General features: G+C 43.7%; 1 protein-coding gene across 8 annotated transcripts in view; it reads left to right on the top strand.

The window, feature by feature from the left end:
* The window catches only part of NPAS3 (neuronal PAS domain protein 3), a 464,246-nt gene that overhangs the window by 174,118 nt on the left and 270,377 nt on the right, over positions 1 to 19,751 (top strand). For 6 of the 8 annotated variants that reach the window (XM_056547020.1, XM_056547023.1, XM_056547017.1 and 3 more), the window contains exon 2: positions 17,124 to 17,183. The exons of the other annotated variants lie outside the window; for them this stretch is intronic. In XM_056547020.1, the coding sequence (XP_056402995.1) occupies positions 17,124 to 17,183 (60 nt within the window). The remainder of the gene's footprint in view (positions 1 to 17,123; positions 17,184 to 19,751) is intronic. 8 annotated transcript variants of the gene reach the window in all.

The following is a 19,751-nucleotide window of genomic DNA, read 5'->3' as shown; positions in this document are numbered from 1 at the left end:
ATTGCCCCCAGCCATGTCCCCTCATATTTTTCCTCCAACCATGTCCCCTTACATATTACCCCCAGCCATGTCCCCTTACATATTACCCCCAGTCATGTCCCCTTACATATTGCCCCCAGCCATGTCCGCTTATATATTACCCCCAGCCATGTCCCCTTACATATTACCCCCAGCCATGTCCCCTTACATATTACCCCCAGCCATGTCCCCTTACATATTGCCCCCAGCCATGCCCCCTTACATATTACCCCCAGCCATGTCCCCTTAGATATTACCCCCAGCCATGTCCCCTTACATATTACCCCCAGCCATGTCCCCTTACATAGTACCCCCAGCCATGTCCCCTTACATATTACCCCCAGCCATGTCCCCTTACAAATTGCCCCCAGCCATGTCCCCTTACATATTACCCCCAGCCATGTCCCCTTACATATTACCCCCAGCCATGTCCCCTTACATATTGCCCCCAGCCATGCCCCCTTACATATTACCCCCAGCCATGTCCCCTTAGATATTACCCCCAGCCATGTCCCCTTACATATTACCCCCAGCCATGTCCCCTTACATAGTACCCCCAGCCATGTCCCCTTACATATTACCCCCAGCCATGTCCCCTTACAAATTGCCCCCAGCCATGTCCCCTTACATATTACCCCCAGTCATGTCCCCTTACATATTACCCCCAGCCATATACCCTTACATATTACCCCCGGCCATGTCCCCTTACATATTACCCCCAGCCATATCCCCTCACATATTGCCCCCAGCCATGTCCCCTCACATATTGCCCCCAGTCATGTCCCCTCACATATTGCCCCCAGTCATGTTCCCTTACATATTTCCTCCAGCCATGTCCCCTTACATATTGCCCCCAGCCATGTCCCTTCACATATTGCCCCCAGTCATGTCCCCTTACATATTGCCCCCAGTCATGTCCCCTTACATATTGCCCCCAGTCATGTCCCCTTACATATTGCCCCCAGCCATGTCCCCTTACATATTGCCCCCAGCCATGTCCCCTTACATATTGCCCCCAGTCATGTCCCCTTACATATTGCCCCCAGTCATGTCCCCTTACATATTGCCCCCAGCCATGTCCCCTTACATATTACCCCCAGTCATGTCCCCTTACATATTACCCCCAGCCATATACCCTTACATATTACCCCCGGCCATGTCCCCTTACATATTACCCCCAGCCATATCCCCTCACATATTGCCCCCAGCCATGTCCCCTCACATATTGCCCCCAGTCATGTCCCCTCACATATTGCCCCCAGTCATGTTCCCTTACATATTTCCTCCAGCCATGTCCCCTTACATATTGCCCCCAGCCATGTCCCTTCACATATTTCCCCCAGTCATGTCCCCTTACATATTGCCCCCAGTCATGTCCCCTTACATATTGCCCCCAGTCATGTCCCCTTACATATTGCCCCCAGCCATGTCCCCTTACATATTGCCCCCAGCCATGTCCCCTTACATATTGCCCCCAGTCATGTCCCCTTACATATTGCCCCCAGTCATGTCCCCTTACATATTGCCCCCAGTCATGTCCCCTTACATATTGCCCCCAGTCATGTCCCCTCACATATTGCCCCCAGTCATGTCCCTTCACATATTGCCCCCAGTCATGTCCCCTTACATATTGCCCCCAGTCATGTCCCCTTACATATTGCCCCCAGCCATGTCCCCTTACATATTGCCCCCAGCCATGTCCCCTTACATATTGCCCACAGTCATGTCCCCTTACATATTGCCCCCAGTCATGTCCCCTTACATATTGCCCCCAGTCATGTCCCCTCACATATTGCCCCAGTCATGTCCCCTTACATATTGCCCCCAGTCATGTCCCCTTACATATTGCCCCCAGCCATGTCCCCTTACATATTTCCCCCAGTCATGTCCCCTCACATATCGCCCTCAGCTATGTCCCTTTACATGTTGCCCCCAGCCATGTCCCCTTACATATTGCCCCCAGTCATGTCCCCTTACATATTGCCCCCAGTCATGTCCCCTTACATATTGCCCCCAGTCATGTCCCCTCACATATCGCCCTCAGCTATGTCCCTTTACATGTTGCCCCCCAGCCATGTCCCCTCACATATCGCCCCCAGCCGTGTCCCCTCACATATCGCCCCCAGCCATGTCCCCTTACATATTGCCCCCAGTCATGTCCCCTTACATATTGCCCCCAGTCATGTCCCCTTACATATCGCCCCCAGCCGTTTCCCCTCACATATCGCCCCCAGCCGTGTCCCCTCACATATCGCCCCCAGCCGTGTCCCCTTACATATTGCCCCCAGCCATGTCCCCTTACATATTGCCCCCAGCCATGTCCCCTTACATATTGCCCCCAGTCATGTCCCCTTACATATTGCCCCCAGTCATGTCCCCTCACATATTGCCCCAGTCATGTCCCCTTACATATTGCCCCCAGTCATGTCCCCTTACATATTGCCCCCAGCCATGTCCCCTTACATATTTCCCCCAGTCATGTCCCCTCACATATCGCCCTCAGCTATATGTCCCCTCACATATCGCCCCCAGCCGTTTCCCCTTACATATTGCCCCCAGCCATGTCCCCTTACATATTGCCCCCAGCCATGTCCGCTTATATATTACCCCCAGCCATGTCCCCTCATATATTTCCTCCAGCCATGTCCCCTCACATATCACCCCCAGCCATGTCCCCTTACATATTTCCCCCAGTCATGTCCCCTTACATATTGCCCCCAGCCATGTCCCCTCACATATCGCCCTCAGCTATGCCCCTTTACATGTTGCCCCCAGCCATGTCCCCTTACATATCGCCCCCAGCCATGTCCCCTTACATATCGCCCCCAGCCATGTCCCCTTACATATCGCCCCCAGCCATGTCCCCTTACATATTGCCCCCAGCCATGTCCCCTTACATATCGCCCCCAGCCATGTCCCCTTACATATTGCCCCCAGCCATGTCCCCTTACATATTGCCCCCATACTGCAGGCCCAGTGGGGAAAAAAAATACTCACCTCTCCACCGTTCCCCCCAGAGCTTTGTGCGCTCTTCCCCCTGTGGCACCTATTATTTCTGGGTGTGCAGTGGTATGCAGACGCTGCACGCACAGGAAGCCCAGTCTGCAGAATATAACGTAGCGGTGCGGCTCCATCCTGTTACTGTAGGAGCGTGCTTTATACTCTGCGTGCGTCTTAAAGGTGCACACAAAGTTTAAATATAAAGTTTAAATACAATACAATTTACCACTCTATAAAAAAATTTTTCTCAACCAACCAGTTAGGGTTTTCTCTAAAAGACCACAAGAGTCATCATTACAATATGGATTAGTAGCCGTATCCCTAACATGGAGGCCTGTATTATCATGTAGGTATATATATATATAATCTTTTATGTATTTTACCAATTTATGTACAACAACCAACAGGAATAACATTAGTAATGTCTTAGCTTTTTTTTTAATACTTGAGTATATGATACCAATTATTTTTTATTTGTGCCGTATTGACCCTGAACGGGCCGGAGCACAGCGGTGACTGATGGGTCCAATTGACTTTGAATGGGGCCTGTCGGCTTTCTGTCTGGGGTCCTTGTATCACATGAGTTGAGCGATGAAAAAACAAGGACAATGCAGGATTTTTTTCTCCGGCCAACTCCAGTAATTTGACCGGATTTGGCTAGCAGAACTCATTGCTAATGTGAACTTGGCCTAATGTAGTGAATTTGGTGGCTGGCGAAGCAGTGAGGCACGTTTCCACACACTGTCACGCCCCCTCCCATAGACTTGCATTGAGGGGGCGTGACATGAGGGGCGGGGCTATGACGTCACGAGCTGCTGGCTCCAGCCTTTGGAACAGTTTGTTCCAAACGCTGAGCAGCGGAGTACCCCTTTAAGGTCCAAGGGGGGAGATTTATATAAACCTGGCAAGAGGAAAAGTTGCTGAGTTGCCTATAGCAACCAATCAGATTGGGGGGGGGGGAATGTTTTCAAATCAACTAGGGCCAGGAAGTTATACAGATTTGTAAATTACTCCTATATAAAAATCTTAATCCTTCCAGTTCTTAGCAGCTGCTATATGCTGCAGAGGAAGTTGTGTAGTTCTTTCCAGTCTGACCACAGTTCTCTCTGCTGCCACCTCTGTCCATATCAGGAACTGTCCAGAGCATGAGCAAACTTCTCCTACTTTGGACAGTTCCTGTCATGGACAGAGGTGGCAGCAAAGTGCACTGTGGTCAGACTGAACACACAACTTCCTCTTGAGCATACAGCAGCTGTTAAGTACTGTAAGGATTAAGATTTTTATATAGAAGTAATGTACAAATCTGTATAACTTTTTTGTCACCTGTTGATTTGAAAATATATATTTTTTCCTCCAGAATCCCTCTTTAAGCTCACAAGCCAGATACACCCTACTGTTTTCCCTGGCACCAAAGTTCCTCTGCTAACATTGTTTTTAAGCTGCTTCTGACTGTATAATATGGCAGATCGAACATTGATTTGCTGTTGATGTGGAAGATTTAGGGCAGGTTTTTCCAAACAGTGTGCCTCCAGCTGTTGCAAAACTACAACTCCCAACATGCCCGGACAGCCAACGGCTGTCCGGGCATGCTGGGAGTTGTAGTTTTTCAACAGCTGGAGACACACGGTTTGGAAAACACTGATTTAGGGAAAGTGTGTTCTTTCTGTTTGGCTGCTGGTGCATGTTCTCCTATCTGATCAGTTGGTCAGACCAAGTAGTGCAGCCAGTACCTGGTTTTGCAGACAGCCCACTCTCCGATTTAATCTGATCTGGGCCCCGGAGGAGCTGGGTTTTCCGGCCGGCCACCTGTCTGCCACACGAAATGTTTCACAAGACAGATGGGAAGGTGACAGAGCTGTCCTTGGACAACAAAACTGCAATCGCAGAGTCTGTAAATATAAATGAACATTGCTTTATGCTTAAATTCCACATTAAGGAAGCCGACGTGACGCAGCTTAGACTGCATTTTTACCGTTTTGTATAATAGTTATGCATAGACAAAAAGTGGAAGAAACGTATTATTACAAAAGAAAAATCTGTGTAGCTCACAAAGATGGAAATTGTATACTGTATATTGTGTTTCATACTACCCTATGTGCCTAAAATTCCATAAACAATACAAAAATCTGTCCTGCTAGGTATACAGGGGATAGGATAAAACCATAGGATGAAACCGCAAATGGATTGGCGTGAGATGAAGTGAATGAAAAATGGAATTGATGTGAAATTAAATAAATAATTTTAATATAGAATTATATAAAAAATAAACAATTAATTAAATAAATAAATAATTAAAATAAATACATTAAAGTTTATATGTATTTTACCTAGGGAATGTGTATTGTAGGATGAAACCGCAAATGGATTGACGGGAGATGAAGTAAATGAAAAATAGTAAATGAAGAATGTATATAGAATGAAATAAATATAATAAATATGGAGAAAAAATATATATATACGGTATATATATATGGTATATATATATATATATATAATATCACTGATCGGTTAGCCCGTTATTTTAGTTTGGAGGTCTCCCAAGTTTTAATATAGACTGACGAACAGGGAACCTTTTAAAATAGCAATTTTAAAAGGTTCCCTGTTCGTCAGTCTATATATATATATATATATATATATATATATATATATATATATATATATGTGTATATATATATATAAATGTATTAAAACAAATAAATACAGTTTATATGTATTTTACCTAGGGAATGTGTATTGTAAGATGAAACCGCAAGTGGATTGACGTGAGTTGAAGTGAATCAAAAATAGAATTTATATGGAATAAAATAAATATGGAATTATATAAAAAATAAATAAAAATGAATTCAATAAATTAAAATAAATAAATAAATACATTTTATATGTACTTATTATATACATATAATGAGTTTATATGTATATAAATTCTATTTTTCATTCACTTCATCTCATGCCAGTCCATTTGCGGTTTCAGCCTACAGTGCACATTCCCTATCCCCAGTATATCTAGTTGATGTGTACTGTAGGATGAAACTGCAAATGAATTGGTGTGAGTTAAAGTGAATCAAAAATAGAATTTATATGGAATAAAATAAATATGAAATTATATAAAGAAATAAACATTTAAATAAATCTAAATAAATAAATAATGAAAATAAATAAAGTTTATATGTATTTCATTCCATATAAATTTAATTTTTCATTTACTACTTCTCACGCCAGTCCATTTGCGGTTTCATCCTACAGCGCACATTCCCTATCCCATGCATCTAGTTAGTGTGTGCTGTAGGATGAAACTGCAAATGGATCAGTGTGAGATGGAGTGAATGAAAAATAGAATTCATATGGAATTAAATAAATAAATACATTAAATAAAGTGTATATGTATTTCATTCCATATAAGTTTAAAGCCTGTCAGGCTGTATTTGTGCGAGAGGCATAAGTATATAACACCCCTTGAACCTAAAGGTGGGGCGTATGTGGCTTTGCGGAACCCTCCCAAACCTCCCTTAAAGGGGTACTCTGGTGGAGAACTTTTTTTTTGTTTTTAAATCAACTGGCGCCAGAAAGTTAAACAGATTTGTAAATTACTTCTATTAAAAAATCTTAACCCTTCCAGTACTTATTAGCTGCTGAATACTACAGAGGAAATTATTTTCTTTTTGGAAAACAGAGCTCTCTGCTGAAATCATGACCACAGTGCTCTCTACTGACATATCTGTCCATTTTAAGAACTGTCCAGAGTAGGAGAAAATCCCCTTAGCATACATATGCTGCTCTGGACAGTTCCTAAAATGGACAGAGATGTCAGCAGAGAGCACTGTGCTCGTGATGTCAGCAGAGAGCACTGTGTTCCAAAAAGAAAATAATTTCCTCTGTAGTATTCAGCAGCTAATAAGTACTGGAAGGGTTAAGATTTTCTTTAATAGAAGTAATTTACAAATCTGTTTAACTTTCTGGCACCAGTTGATTAAAAAAAATAATAATTCCACAGGAGTACCCCTTTAATTTATTCACCACATTTACCATTCATATGGTATGCCCTCTATAGGCGCGCCCTCGGATGCGGTTTATGGCACATTTCTGACCCCTATGATAAGGTATATCAATCATACAGGTAAGTATTCGGTGTTTGCAGCCATAAGCACAAATTCTATTTTTCATTCACTTCATCTCACGCCAATCCATTTGCGGTTTCATCCTACAGCACACATTAACTATGTATACAGGGAATAGGGAATGTGCGCTATACGATGAAACCGCAAATGGACTGGCGTGGGAAAAAGTTAAATAAAAATAACATTTTTATTAAATGAAATACATATGAACTTTATTTATTTCCATTATTTATTTATTTTAATGGTTTTTAATTAATTGTTTATTTTTTTTTCTATTTCCTATCCCCTATATGCATAGTAGGACTGTATCCAGACTGTATCCAAGCTTTCCGGTCACCATCGGTAGCTATGTGCTTACTGATACCCGGAAATGGATTTTCGCAAACTAACAATTTCTACTTACTATTATTTACTATAAAAATATGAAATGCAATAACAAAATTTTAGCATTATACTATTGCGAACAAACGAGTGTATATGACGGGCGTAATAGGGTAGTAAGCACTACGGTAGGGTAATGGTTAGTACGAGGAATTGCTAGTTTGGTGCATTTTTCTGCGCGTGATGGAGGAGCCTGTCTGTAACCGGCGGCAGGAGGCAGATGACATTGGGCTGTGTGATTTCCAGTCTGGCCCATGGAATTTAAGCAGCCGACTCGTTCTTGGCTATTATGGTGGCATGTTCGGCTGCTGCCAGCTCTTTAACTGGGGACTGGTGCTAATTTCAGGGCTAATTCCAAGCCGTTCCACATCACTGACTATAGCAGGTGGCTGAATCCGATGGAGCAGAGAGAAGAGGAGGGGGGCAGGGAGAGAGAGAGAGAGAAAATTACCCTGCTCGGAAAGGAATTCTCTGATTCAATTGACTGATTATTCTGTCAGATAATATGGGTAGCGAGGACAAGGAACGCAGCCATACTAGGAAGACAGGGAAATACGGAATGGACTCCCCGCCACAGTCCGAATACAATACACAGACGCTCAGGTCTATTACACTACAGGACTACCGCTACGGCGGACTTCATGTAAAACATTATATTCAGGCTTTTAATAAGTAAAAATATTTACAGGCTTTCGACCTAACAAAAGAACTCGATATTTATCCAGATACTACGTTCTTCATTCCTTTGTTTGCAAAATTAGCGACTGCAACGTCCTAGAAGGACATATATGGATCATGGGTGCAGGTCTAAAGCGGTGTTTTCCGAACAGTATTGCAAAACTACAACTCCCAGCATGACCGGACAGCCGAAGGCTAATAGTTTTTACTCAGTAAGGCCTCGTTCGCCATCGGCTGATTGTTTTACTGTCGGGAGATACTGTAGACCGGCGTTTCCCAACCATGGTGCCTCCAGCTATTGCATGCTGGGAGTTGTAGTTTTGCAACAGCTGGAGGCACCCTGGTTGGAAAACACTGCTGTAGATGGTAATTTTTTTTCCCTTCTATTTAAATCAGTGTTTCCCAACTAGGGTGCCTCCAGCTGTAGCAAAACTACAACTCCCAGCATGCCCAGACAGCCGAAGGCTAATAGTTTTTACATAGTAAGGCCTCGTTCGCCATTGACTGATTGTTTTACTGACGGGAGATACTGTAGATCAGTGTTTCCCAACCAGGGTGCCTCCAGCTGTTGCAAAACAATGGCTGTCCGGGCATGCTGGGAGTTGTAGTTTTGCAACAGCTGGAGGCACCCTGGTTGGAAAACACTGCTGTAGACGGTAATTTTTTTTCTTCTGTTTAAATCAGTGTTTCCCAACCAGGGTGCCTCCAGCTGTTGCAAAACTACAACTCACAGCATGCCCGGACAGCCGTTGGCTGTCCGGGCATGCTGGGAGTTGTAGTTTTTGCAATAGCTGGAGGCACCCTGGTTGAGAAACACTGATTTAAATCCTGAAAAACAACGATCATCAGATGGAAACTTGAAGGAACCCATTCAAAGTCTTTCGAATTCATCGAGATCCATTTGTGTCTTTTGTGACAAGTGTCGTCAAGCTCCATTATCTGCGTCTATAATGGAGCTACTGGACGCCGATGTGAACCCAGCCTAAAACAAATTTTTTGACTTTCACGTTGTTTAGCATATAAAACCTTTGACTGTCCAATCATGCCGGGAGTTGTAGTTTTGCAACAACTGGAGGCACCCTGATTGGGAAACACTGGTATAGAGGGATCCCATATGTCAAGGGAACTCAAGAGCACTTAGTCAGAGTAAGACCACATTCACGTGGCAGAATCCAGCGGAGTCCTATTGTTTTTAATGGAATTCTGCTGCACCCTGCACAGAGAAGATTTTTCAGCAATTGCAGAAAGAATTGACATGTCAATTCTTTCTGCGGAATCTGCTCAGAAATGCATTGCAGTCTATGGAGACGGTGCATTTCTGAGAAGTCCTAGCGCCGGCATGTTCTGCTGGCGCCCGCTGAAATTTTCTGCCGTGTAAACATAGATAAAATTTTACTTGGGTATAAGGACCTATACACACTTGTTATGGCTGAGGTGAAGTGGATCCGCTGTACCTGTGTGGATGATGACATGGGCTGTACCAGGGAGCGGAGTCTAAGGTGCCGCTAGTTTTCACCAGGTTGCAGGAGGCACCCAGGTTGCTACTCGTCCACACAGGCAGCCGAAGTGAAACGTGGTATTGGAAGAATAAGGCAACGCATAGTCAGGACAGGCAGGAGGTCAGGGCTGGCAGCACTTTAGCAAGGTCAGGTCACGTAGCAAGAGGTCAGAGGGCAGGCGGCACAGGGGCAAGTTCAGGATACGTAGCAATCAGATGCAAGGCAAGACACAAACTGAACGCTTTCTCTTAGGCTGATAAGGCACAAAGATCCGGCAAGGGTCAAAAGGAAGTGCTTGTACTTATAGGTTAAGGGGCAGCAAGAACCAATTAATTATGTATTGTCCCTTTAAATTTCACAGAGCCGGCGCGCGTTCCCTATGAGGCGGGGACGCGTGTTCCGGCATGCAGAAGCACACGGGGAGGAAGGGGAGGAGTGGAGGGCTGGATGAGATCACACCACGTGATGCACATCGCAGCACGGACTGTACTGGCATTGTCGGGCAAAGGAGAAGGAGTGCGTCCGCGGGCAGCATGTCTGACTGTGGCGCGACTCCTAAGAACACTGAGGATATTCTGCGACAAAATATTCTGTGCTTATTTTGTGCAGAATTCGATGAGTCTCAGGGTGTTAAATTAATAGTAACCAATTAGTCACTTGAACATGCAACCTTTTGATTTGAAGTCAGATGTGCTGTTGCACCACAAGGTCAACGGGCAATAGTAACCAAATTTTATTTATATTGAAGAGCCGAGGTATATGTGCTCTCAAATCGCTCGAGTGCAAGTGTTCACACGTAAAACCATGCACGAGGATACGGTCTATCGCAAGTCCTTCTCCGAAAGGAAAGAGGCCCCCCCAACAACCCATAACCCTTCACCTCCGGGCCAAAAGGCACCTGCAAGGTTCCAGGTACAATGTCCCCTTTCACGGAAGGTACTCAGGGACCGAAAGTGCCCCTGGCAGACAACTAAGCATTAGCCGAGTTGCCACCGAGGAGCCAGTAAAACCGGTTTGGCTTCCCTGCCGGAGCAGGTAACCTACGGGGTATGGCAAGGAGGTGAGGAACATAATGGCCACACACATCCCGCCTAGACCGGCAGGAGGGACACTAAGAAAGGCAACCGCACCCTGACCAGATCCTAGTGAACAAATGAACAGAAAAAGTGGACACAGTGACATAAAAATTAATAAATAAGTGAATGTGCGCAATGTAATACTGTCCGGACATCCGATTGGATGTATAAAAATTCCCCGCTCCTAGCCTGAAGGCCGGGATACAAATGGTGAGTGCCCAGAAAAGTGAGAGAAAAAGTGCGTGCTACATTCCATCAGTCAAGTGGGGTTGCCAATCCCAAGTGAATTCCGGCACCCTGGGGTCACCACTCCAAGGGCACTTTTTCACCATGGCCTTTACTCTACCCGGACCTTAAGGCCAGATCCAGCAAGGTACAGGTCGCTTCAGAGTCCACTTCCGGACACACCCAGCTGACCCTGGTACACTTTCCCCGCTGTTTGGTTCCCCATCCTGCCTTGGTGGTCTTCCACAATCGCCAACTAACAGGAAAAGTACTACCTACACTTGATCTTAGCCAAAAGGCCGAGAAGCGATAGTAACCAAATAGTACAGGATTAGAAAACAGGACATATACACATATACAATATATGCTACGTTCACCAGAGACGGCATCCCATGAAGCACTGTGTGGCTCAAAGAGACAACTCACAAACTCGACTCAATTTTTGAGTAAATTAGGTTAAGCTGCAATATCACAAGCCACCCATAGAAAAGTGAGGCGCCGTTTTTGGAAGAAAACAGCCATTTTGTTTTTTATCCTATAAATCCCCTTTAAATTCAGGACATAGGCAGTAATATCCAGGAAGACCTTTAGAACAGTTAAGCAGCTTGTAGATTAATCTTCCATCCTCTATGTCAAATCATTTTAGAGCTGTCTAGATGCACCCGTCAATTCTGCATCATGCCCACATATAATCCTATGATTCACTTCTAGTGTTTTTTGTATCAGTGAGAGAGTTAACACCAGGGTCAGTCTCTCATCTCGTACTCCTCCCCGAGGATAGAGTTTATTCTCTGCTGGCCTTTTCCACCCTCACCCTGCAGCCAATACATCTGAAAATACATATGCATAAGACATATTTGCATATGCTAATCCATGCACAGCTCAGTGTATTTGCATAGGTGTGAGTTCCCGGCAGTGATATGGGCTAGGAGGGGGGCTATACGAGGTGCTTGCGATGTGGTCCCTCTGCATGCTATGGCCAAAAGCGTTTCAGCTTCAGATGCCCCTGTTATTCGTTACTTGTGATTATATTGCAGCACATCTGCTGAAGTCGTCGTACTCATTTACAATAAATAAGCTTAGGTGGTTAGCGACTCATTTATTAAATTGTACTTATGCCATGTATAAAGTTACAAATAAGGACTTCCCTTCATAGATACCTTCTAATAAATGCCAAAAAACTCTCACAATAGCCAGTGGTCCATACAGAAAAACGGCAATAGACAGTTGGCTTCAGAAGAACTCCGCTCAGCAACGCGTTTCGCTGCGCATCCGCAGCTTCCTCAGGCAGGTGCCTGAGGAAGATGCGCATGCGCAGCGAAACACGTTGCATTCTGGTCAATAAATCCTCTTTTATCCATTCACCTGTCTGGTCGATCATCGTCGCTGAGCCGGTTTCTTCTGAAGCCAACTATCTATTGCTGTACATTTTCCGGAGGGCAACAGACGACCTACCTTATATGCAATTACCATTGTTGTGTATGTGGCTACACAACTTCCCAGGGTGAGCATCTAATTTATATCCTAATCTCACCCATAGGGTTTAAAGGGGTTATTCAGGAAAAAAAACTTATATATATATATATATATATATATATATATATATATCAACTGGCTCCAGAGAGTTAAAATTACTTCTATTAAAAAAATCTTAATCCATTCAGTACTTATGATCTGCTGAAGTTGAGTTGTTATTTTCTGTCTAAATGCTCTCTGATGACACCTGTCTCGGGACCTGTCCAGAGTAGAAGAAAATCCCCATAGCAAATCTCTTCTACTCTGTGCAGTTCCCGAGACAAGCAGAGATGTCCGCAGAGAGCACTTTTGCCAGACAGAAAAGAACAACTTAACTTCAGCAGCTGATAAGTATTGGAAGGATTAAGATTTTTTAATAGAAGTAATTTACAAATCTGTTTAACTCTCTGGAGCCAGTTGATATATATATATATATATAAAAAAGTTTTTTTCCTGGAATACCTCTTTAAACAATATTGCTCTACGGAGCGCTTATCTCCTTATCCATACAGAAGAACGACTCATTATTGGCCATATTGGAAAGAGTAGTAGAAACATGATAGCCAGCTATATGTGGTAACGAAATTTCAGGGCCCCATACTGCCAAACCATCTGTTTCCCCAGTATTATTTGGCCCTGGCCCCTAATGGCAGTATCGCCAGTACTGCCCTGGTCATCAACCTGCACTTCATGGAGGCCTCATAAAGACATTTGACAACACCAGTCTATACTTACTTACAGGGCTACTTTATACACTTATATTCTTGCCACGGACAGAGGTGACAGCAGAGAGCACAGTATCAGACTGGAAAGACTACATGATTCCTTTAAAACATACTGCAGCTGATAAGTACTGGAAGGCTGTTTTTTTTTTTTTATAGAAGTAATTTACAAATCTTTATAACTTTCCGGCACCATTTAATTTGAAAACAAACCTTTTTTCTCTGGAGTACCCCTTTTAATAACCTGATGACACCATAGGTTACAGTTAGTTGTTAGCTTAGTGTTAGTTGTGATGGGGATGCTTAGTGTTAGTTGTGATGGGGATGCTTAGTGTTAGTTGTGATGGGGATGCTTAGTGTTAGTTGTGATGGGGATGCTTAGTGTTAGTTGTGATGGGGATGGTTAGTGTTAGTTGTGATGGGGATGCTTAGTGTTAGTTGTGATGGGGATGGTTAGTGTTAGTTGTGATGGGGATGCTTAGTGTTAGTTGTGATGGAGATGCTTGGTGTTAGTTGTGATGGAGATGCTTGGTGTTAGTTGTGATGGAGATGGTTAGTGTTAGTTGTGATGGAGATGGTTAGTGTTAGTTGTGATGGGGATGCTTGGTGTTAGTTGTGATGGGGATGCTTAGTGTTAGTTGTGATGGGGATGCTTAGTGTTAGTTGTGATGGAGATGCTTAGTGTTAGTTGTGATGGAGATGGTTAGTGTTAGTTGTGATGGGGATGCTTGGTGTTAGTTGTGATGGGGATGCTTAGTGTTAGTTGTGATGGGGAGGCTTAGTGTTAGTTGTGATGGGGATGCTTAGTGTTAGTTGTGATGGGGATGCTTAGTGTTAGTTGTGATGGAGATGCTTGGTGTTAGTTGTGATGGGGATGCTTAGTGTTAGTTGTGATGGGGATGGTTAGTGTTAGTTGTGATGGGGATGGTTAGTGTTAGTTGTGATGGGGATGGTTAGTGTTAGTTGTGATGGGGATGCTTAGTGTTAGTTTTGATGGAGATGCTTGGTGTTAGTTGTGATGGGGATGCTTAGTGTTAGTTGTGATGGGGATGGTTAGTGTTAGTTGTGATGGGGATGGTTAGTGTTAGTTGTGATGGAGATGGTTAGTGTTAGTTTTGATGGAGATGGTTAGTGTTAGTTGTGATGGGGATGCTTAGTGTTAGTTGTGATGGGGATGCTTAGTGTTAGTTGTGATGGGGATGCTTAGTGTTAGTTGTGATGGGGATGCTTAGTGTTAGTTGTGATGGGGATGGTTAGTGTTAGTTGTGATGGGGATGCTTGGTGCTAGTTGTGATTGGGATGCTTTGCAGTTACAGGGGTGTAACAGTGAAGCCAGGTCGGCCTCTGGCTGTAAAATATATTTATTTCTGCATCCAGGTAGAGAACGTTCGATGCCGGGGTATAATTTTCTCTGGTAAAATAAAGGAAATATCTGCGAGAGGCAATCGGCGCAGACAGGCTGTCAGGAGAAATCTCACAGTAGATTCCAAGCTCCTACTGATCTAAGAATAGATGGGGTAGTAACAGGGAGGCTGTCCTCCATGTCTCACTTTCCTCTCAATGTATTCCAGAGCCAGTAATAAGGATTATTTAGGGTTTAGGCCGGATACAGGAGCAGAATACATTACAATAGCGTGCACACTGGGGATTAATATGAGAAGACTCCAGGCTGCTTTTGATGACTTTGCACTCATAATGCCAGAGAAATTCTTTGAAAGACAGAAGACATAGGGATTATGAGGGCGCTGAGGCATTACAACTTGAGCCGTAACCTGCGAACTGACACTACAAGCCCCACAATGCACTGGTGCACTCACTTTCCAGCCACTAGTGAAGCCTGCATTGTACAGTACAGAGTTACATTTCTTTGCATCTTTTTGATTTTTTATTTTTTTATTTTTTGCAGTAAAATCTTTAAGATTTGGGTGTTGAGTGAGGCTTATATTAGCCATGTATTTAATATACTGTTTAGATCAGGGTGCCTTCAACTATTGCAAAACAACAACTCTTAGCCGTGGCTGTCCGGACGGACATGCTGGAAGTTGTAGTTTTTCAACCAAGGAGACACTGGCCCTCATTTACTAAGAGTGTTGTGTAGGTTTCTTTGTGGGTTTTAATTCCCTACAATTTATTTTCCACGGTATTTACTTTACTTTCTGGCGCAATGTGACAGATTCTGGCGCACAACCCGACAAAACATGTCAGGTTTGCAATAGTAAATGAGGGCCACTATGTTTGGAAAACACTAGTTTAGGGTCTATTCACACGCCAGAATTTGCGCAAAAGGAATTTCCGCCTCAAATGAAAGCCCAATACACTTCTAGGGGATTCCGCACTCCCACTTCTGAATTTCCGCTTGCGGAATTCCGCAAGCGGAAATTCAGAGGTGGGAGTGCGAAATCCCCTAGAAGTGTATTGGGCTTTTATTTGGGGCGGAAATTCCTTTGTGTGAATAGACCCTTAGAATTTGCAGAGAACGATGTTGTATCGTTGTTCAGTCGACTGTAGTCTTTTAAAACTACAACTAAATAACTATAGAACTTTATTTGCGGTGTGATTCCACCATAAGAATGAACGTTTTCATCCTTTTGGCGGAATTTAGAGTTTTCCTACTTTTGTAGCGTGCACTGAGCAGCAGAATCTCATTGAGATCGATGGATTTCTACTGCAAGCCGATTCCGCTCAGAATTAATTCAGTGAAATTCATTTGCTGGCAGTGGAATTCTGCTGCGCAGTGCACACTACTGAATTTCAGTGACAGGCATAACGCTGCTGAAATTCCACCACCAAAGGAATAATCTAGCTCATTCCTTCGCCTAATATACCTGGAATACATTGCCGTCTATGGGAACGGCAATGTAGGAGGAATCAGTCGGCACTAGCCGCACTCGCAATCGCCGGCTGGATTTTCTCTGGGCTGCAAATTCTTTTGTGTGAACCTAGCCCTGTGTGTCCATCACATGTCCAGGGCAGATTATCAATTAAACACTGAAGGTTTCTGTTGCAGGACTGCAAACAAACTATGTGACATTGTGACATTGTTTTAGAAAGCTGTATACCTTTTTATTATACAAACAATAAACTTTTTTTTTTTTTTTTTTGAGACAAGAATACCCCTTTAACAAACGTCCTTGCATTCCTTTAAAAAAAAATAATAATAATAATAACAATAATAATAATCATGGATATAAATTTTCTTGTACTCGTACTATTTTTGTGCACTTAAAAAAAAAAACTAATTTATTATTTATTAATCACTAATAAATAAAGACCGTTCACAGTACAAGTAGAAAAGTTGAGACAGTTGTATAGCTCTGTGTTTTTCAACCAGGGTACTTCCATCTGTTGTAAAACTACAATTTCCAGCATGACCGGTTATTTTATAACTTACGGTACCTATATAGCTGATTAAAGTTATAAAAGTCATAAAATCATTGTTTCAGAGTTTAGCTTCCAGGACTGAGCCTTGTACAGTTCAGCACCATCTGTATGACTTACGTAGACTTAGAAGGAAAACATGACTTTATGACTTTTATAACTAATAATTAGCTATGTAGGTAAGTTATGAAATCATCTGGGCATGCTGGAAGTTGTATTTTGCAACAGCTGGCAGCACCCTGGTTGGGAAACCATAGTAGACTTTTGGGGAAGATCTATGGAAAGATTAGGGAGAAACCCCTGGTATAGCTCACAAAAATACTTTATGGGCTACAGCTGAAGGGACCTTAATGCAGTTATTCATTATGGTTTGCTTTTATAATGTGGTAGAAAAAAACACTATAAAGGCTAAGTTTACAAACAGTTGTATTGGAGGACTGGGGACATAAAGAGGTGCATGGCTATAGAGGGTGATAACCTGCCTCATGTGTGTAATTTGTTTTTTTCTCATGGCAGGGGAGCCTCCAGGCCTATGACCGCATGTCCCATTCCTTGTCCTCCAGACCTCAACTTAAGGTACATAATTCTGATGAAATGTCGGGGAAGGGTGTAACCATTTAGTTTTCCTGCACCCGTCCATACCCAATGTCATTTTACAAGCAGAAAGATGAGCGCAAATAATAGTTACTTTATTTCGGTCACATCAAACGTTCTGGTTTTAGAATGAAATGTAATTACGTTGCTGTGAAATCTATGATGCACCTTGAACAATTCGTCCTTCTTTGTTATCCTCATGAAGATCACAGTTCTGCTTATAATCTGCAGTGAACAAGGAGATGATTGCAGAGCGGCCATCTCAGGGGTTGGCAGCAGAGTGGTAGTCCTCCATGATGGGTGGGCATTGCTGCTGCCAACTGCGTGATGGTTACTGAAGACCTAAGGAATATACATTATTATACATATAGGCACACGTTATTGTCTTAGGACAAAAAAATTGGTTTACCCCTATACAAATGATTCAAAAGCAAATTATATACATGCCAGTTCACACTGAGAAATTCCGCTTGCCATTGCTGTCCGCTGCATAGTTTAAACAACAGAAATTCCACCGTAGTTCAGGGGAATTCCGCACAGACTGCATTGCCGTTAATGGGGGTAGCCCAGGTCTGTGCGCCAGTAATATGAGCGCCGCCCGCTGCAATGGGAATGTGCACCTAGAGTTCTCAGTGTGAACATAGCCTAAAGGTATGTTCACACTACAGAATCGCCCGGGAGCGGAGATGCCATCTGGCGGCCACCATTGACGGCAATGCATTGTGAGCGTAATTCTACCAAAAGAATGAACATGCTTATTTTTTCTGCTGATCAATTATAGCGGTGGATTTCTCCACCGTTGAAATTCCGCAATGCGAATAGGTCCATGGAAGACCCATTCAAACCAATGCGGATCACAATTGATCACAATTCTGCATGCAGAAATTCTATAAGAATTCCGTAGTGTGAACATACCCTGTCATTTCAGAAATGTTTTCACATGTCATAGAGACATTAGAAAATTTCCATCCATGGGCGGTCCTGGTGATAGAAGGAATGGGAATTGCTTCACTGCACTCTCCCCGCTTTCCCTGCACTAATGTGTATGGGCTCCATATACTTTCTGTACACAGTAGCGTGGAGACAGCAGAGAGAAACAGCACTTTCACTTTAAAACTTTTGATCTGTTCTAGAGACATGTGAAAAGTTTTGATAGGTTGGGGTCTAAGTGTTCCGTGTTCAGTTGTAAGAGTCCCATAGACCTACATTGTAAGTTTGTCTGCGTTCTTCTCCCAGATAGTTCTGGCTATGGGTCATAGTCTGAACACTCAGACCTCAACTGATCAAAACTTTTGACCTGTCCCTACCACATGTCATATGTTTTTGACCCCCCCCCCCCCCACACACACACACACATTAAAACTTTTTACATGTCTCTATTTTATAACATGTCAGAAATGTATTGGTTCCTGGTTTTGGTCTACTTAAAGGAGTACTCCGCTGCTCAGCTTTGGAACAAACTGTTCTGAACGTTGGAGCCGGCGCTGGGAGCTCGTGGCGCCATAGCCCTGCCCCCTCATGATGTCACGCCCCACCCCCTCAATGCAAGTCTATGGGAGGGTGCGTGACGTTAAAGGGGGTACTCTGCTGCTCAACGCTTGGAAAAAGCTGGTCCAAACACTGGAGCCGGCGCCGGGGGTCGTAACGTCATAGCCCCGCCCACTCATAACGTCATGACCCACCCCCTTAATGCAAGTCTATGGGAGGGGGTGTGATGTTAATGGGGTGCTCCGCTGCTCAGCGTTTGGAACAAACTGTTCCAAACGCTAGAGCCGGCGCCGGGAGCTCGTGATGTCATAGCCCAGCCCCCTCATGACATCACACCCCACCCCCTCAATGCAAGATAATGGGAGGGGCGTGACAGCCATCACGCCCCCTCCCATAGACTTGCATTGAGGGGGGAGGGGTGTGACATAAGGGGGCGAGGCTATGACGTCACAAGCTCCCGGCTCCAGCGTTCAGAACAGTTTGTTCCAAACGCTGAGCAGCGGAGAACCCCTTTAACATCGAATTCACTTTTATTACTGTGATTACGCAAGAGGGTATTTAAAAGACAAACAAGAAGACTTTAGAAGAAGGTTTTAGGAAAATATAGAGTAGAGTAGTCAAGGAACCTTTTAACCCTTCATTTTTATTTATGTATCATGATAAGACAACGGCTAGATAGGTATACTCTTTTTACACACTTATTCAACCGCCACCAACCTATATGTATACAGAACGCACTCTAATAGTCATTGCGCAGTCCCTGTATTCACCGTACATAGTACTTTGGATAAAGTTCTTCTTGATGTCTATGCACAGTCCCAACTTTGACTTGTCAGAAAATACTTCAGGCAACGTGCTCCAATAAATGTTCTTTACAATATATGAAAGGTGACTTGATGCAAAAGAATCAACAGGCCTAGACAGCTGTATTTGTATTGCATGTATATCCAAAGCCCCGCACCTCAAAACACACCCATTAGGTTTGCACAGTACATAGGAAAACCTGAGATCCTTGTGGATGAATATTCCTTAAATGGGCACTGTCAGATACAAAAACTTATG

Source organism: Hyla sarda, chromosome 11 (genome assembly GCF_029499605.1).
Source record: "Hyla sarda isolate aHylSar1 chromosome 11, aHylSar1.hap1, whole genome shotgun sequence".
Taxonomy (NCBI): Eukaryota; Metazoa; Chordata; class Amphibia; order Anura; family Hylidae; genus Hyla; species Hyla sarda.
This window is presented reverse-complemented; position numbering and strand designations above follow the sequence as displayed.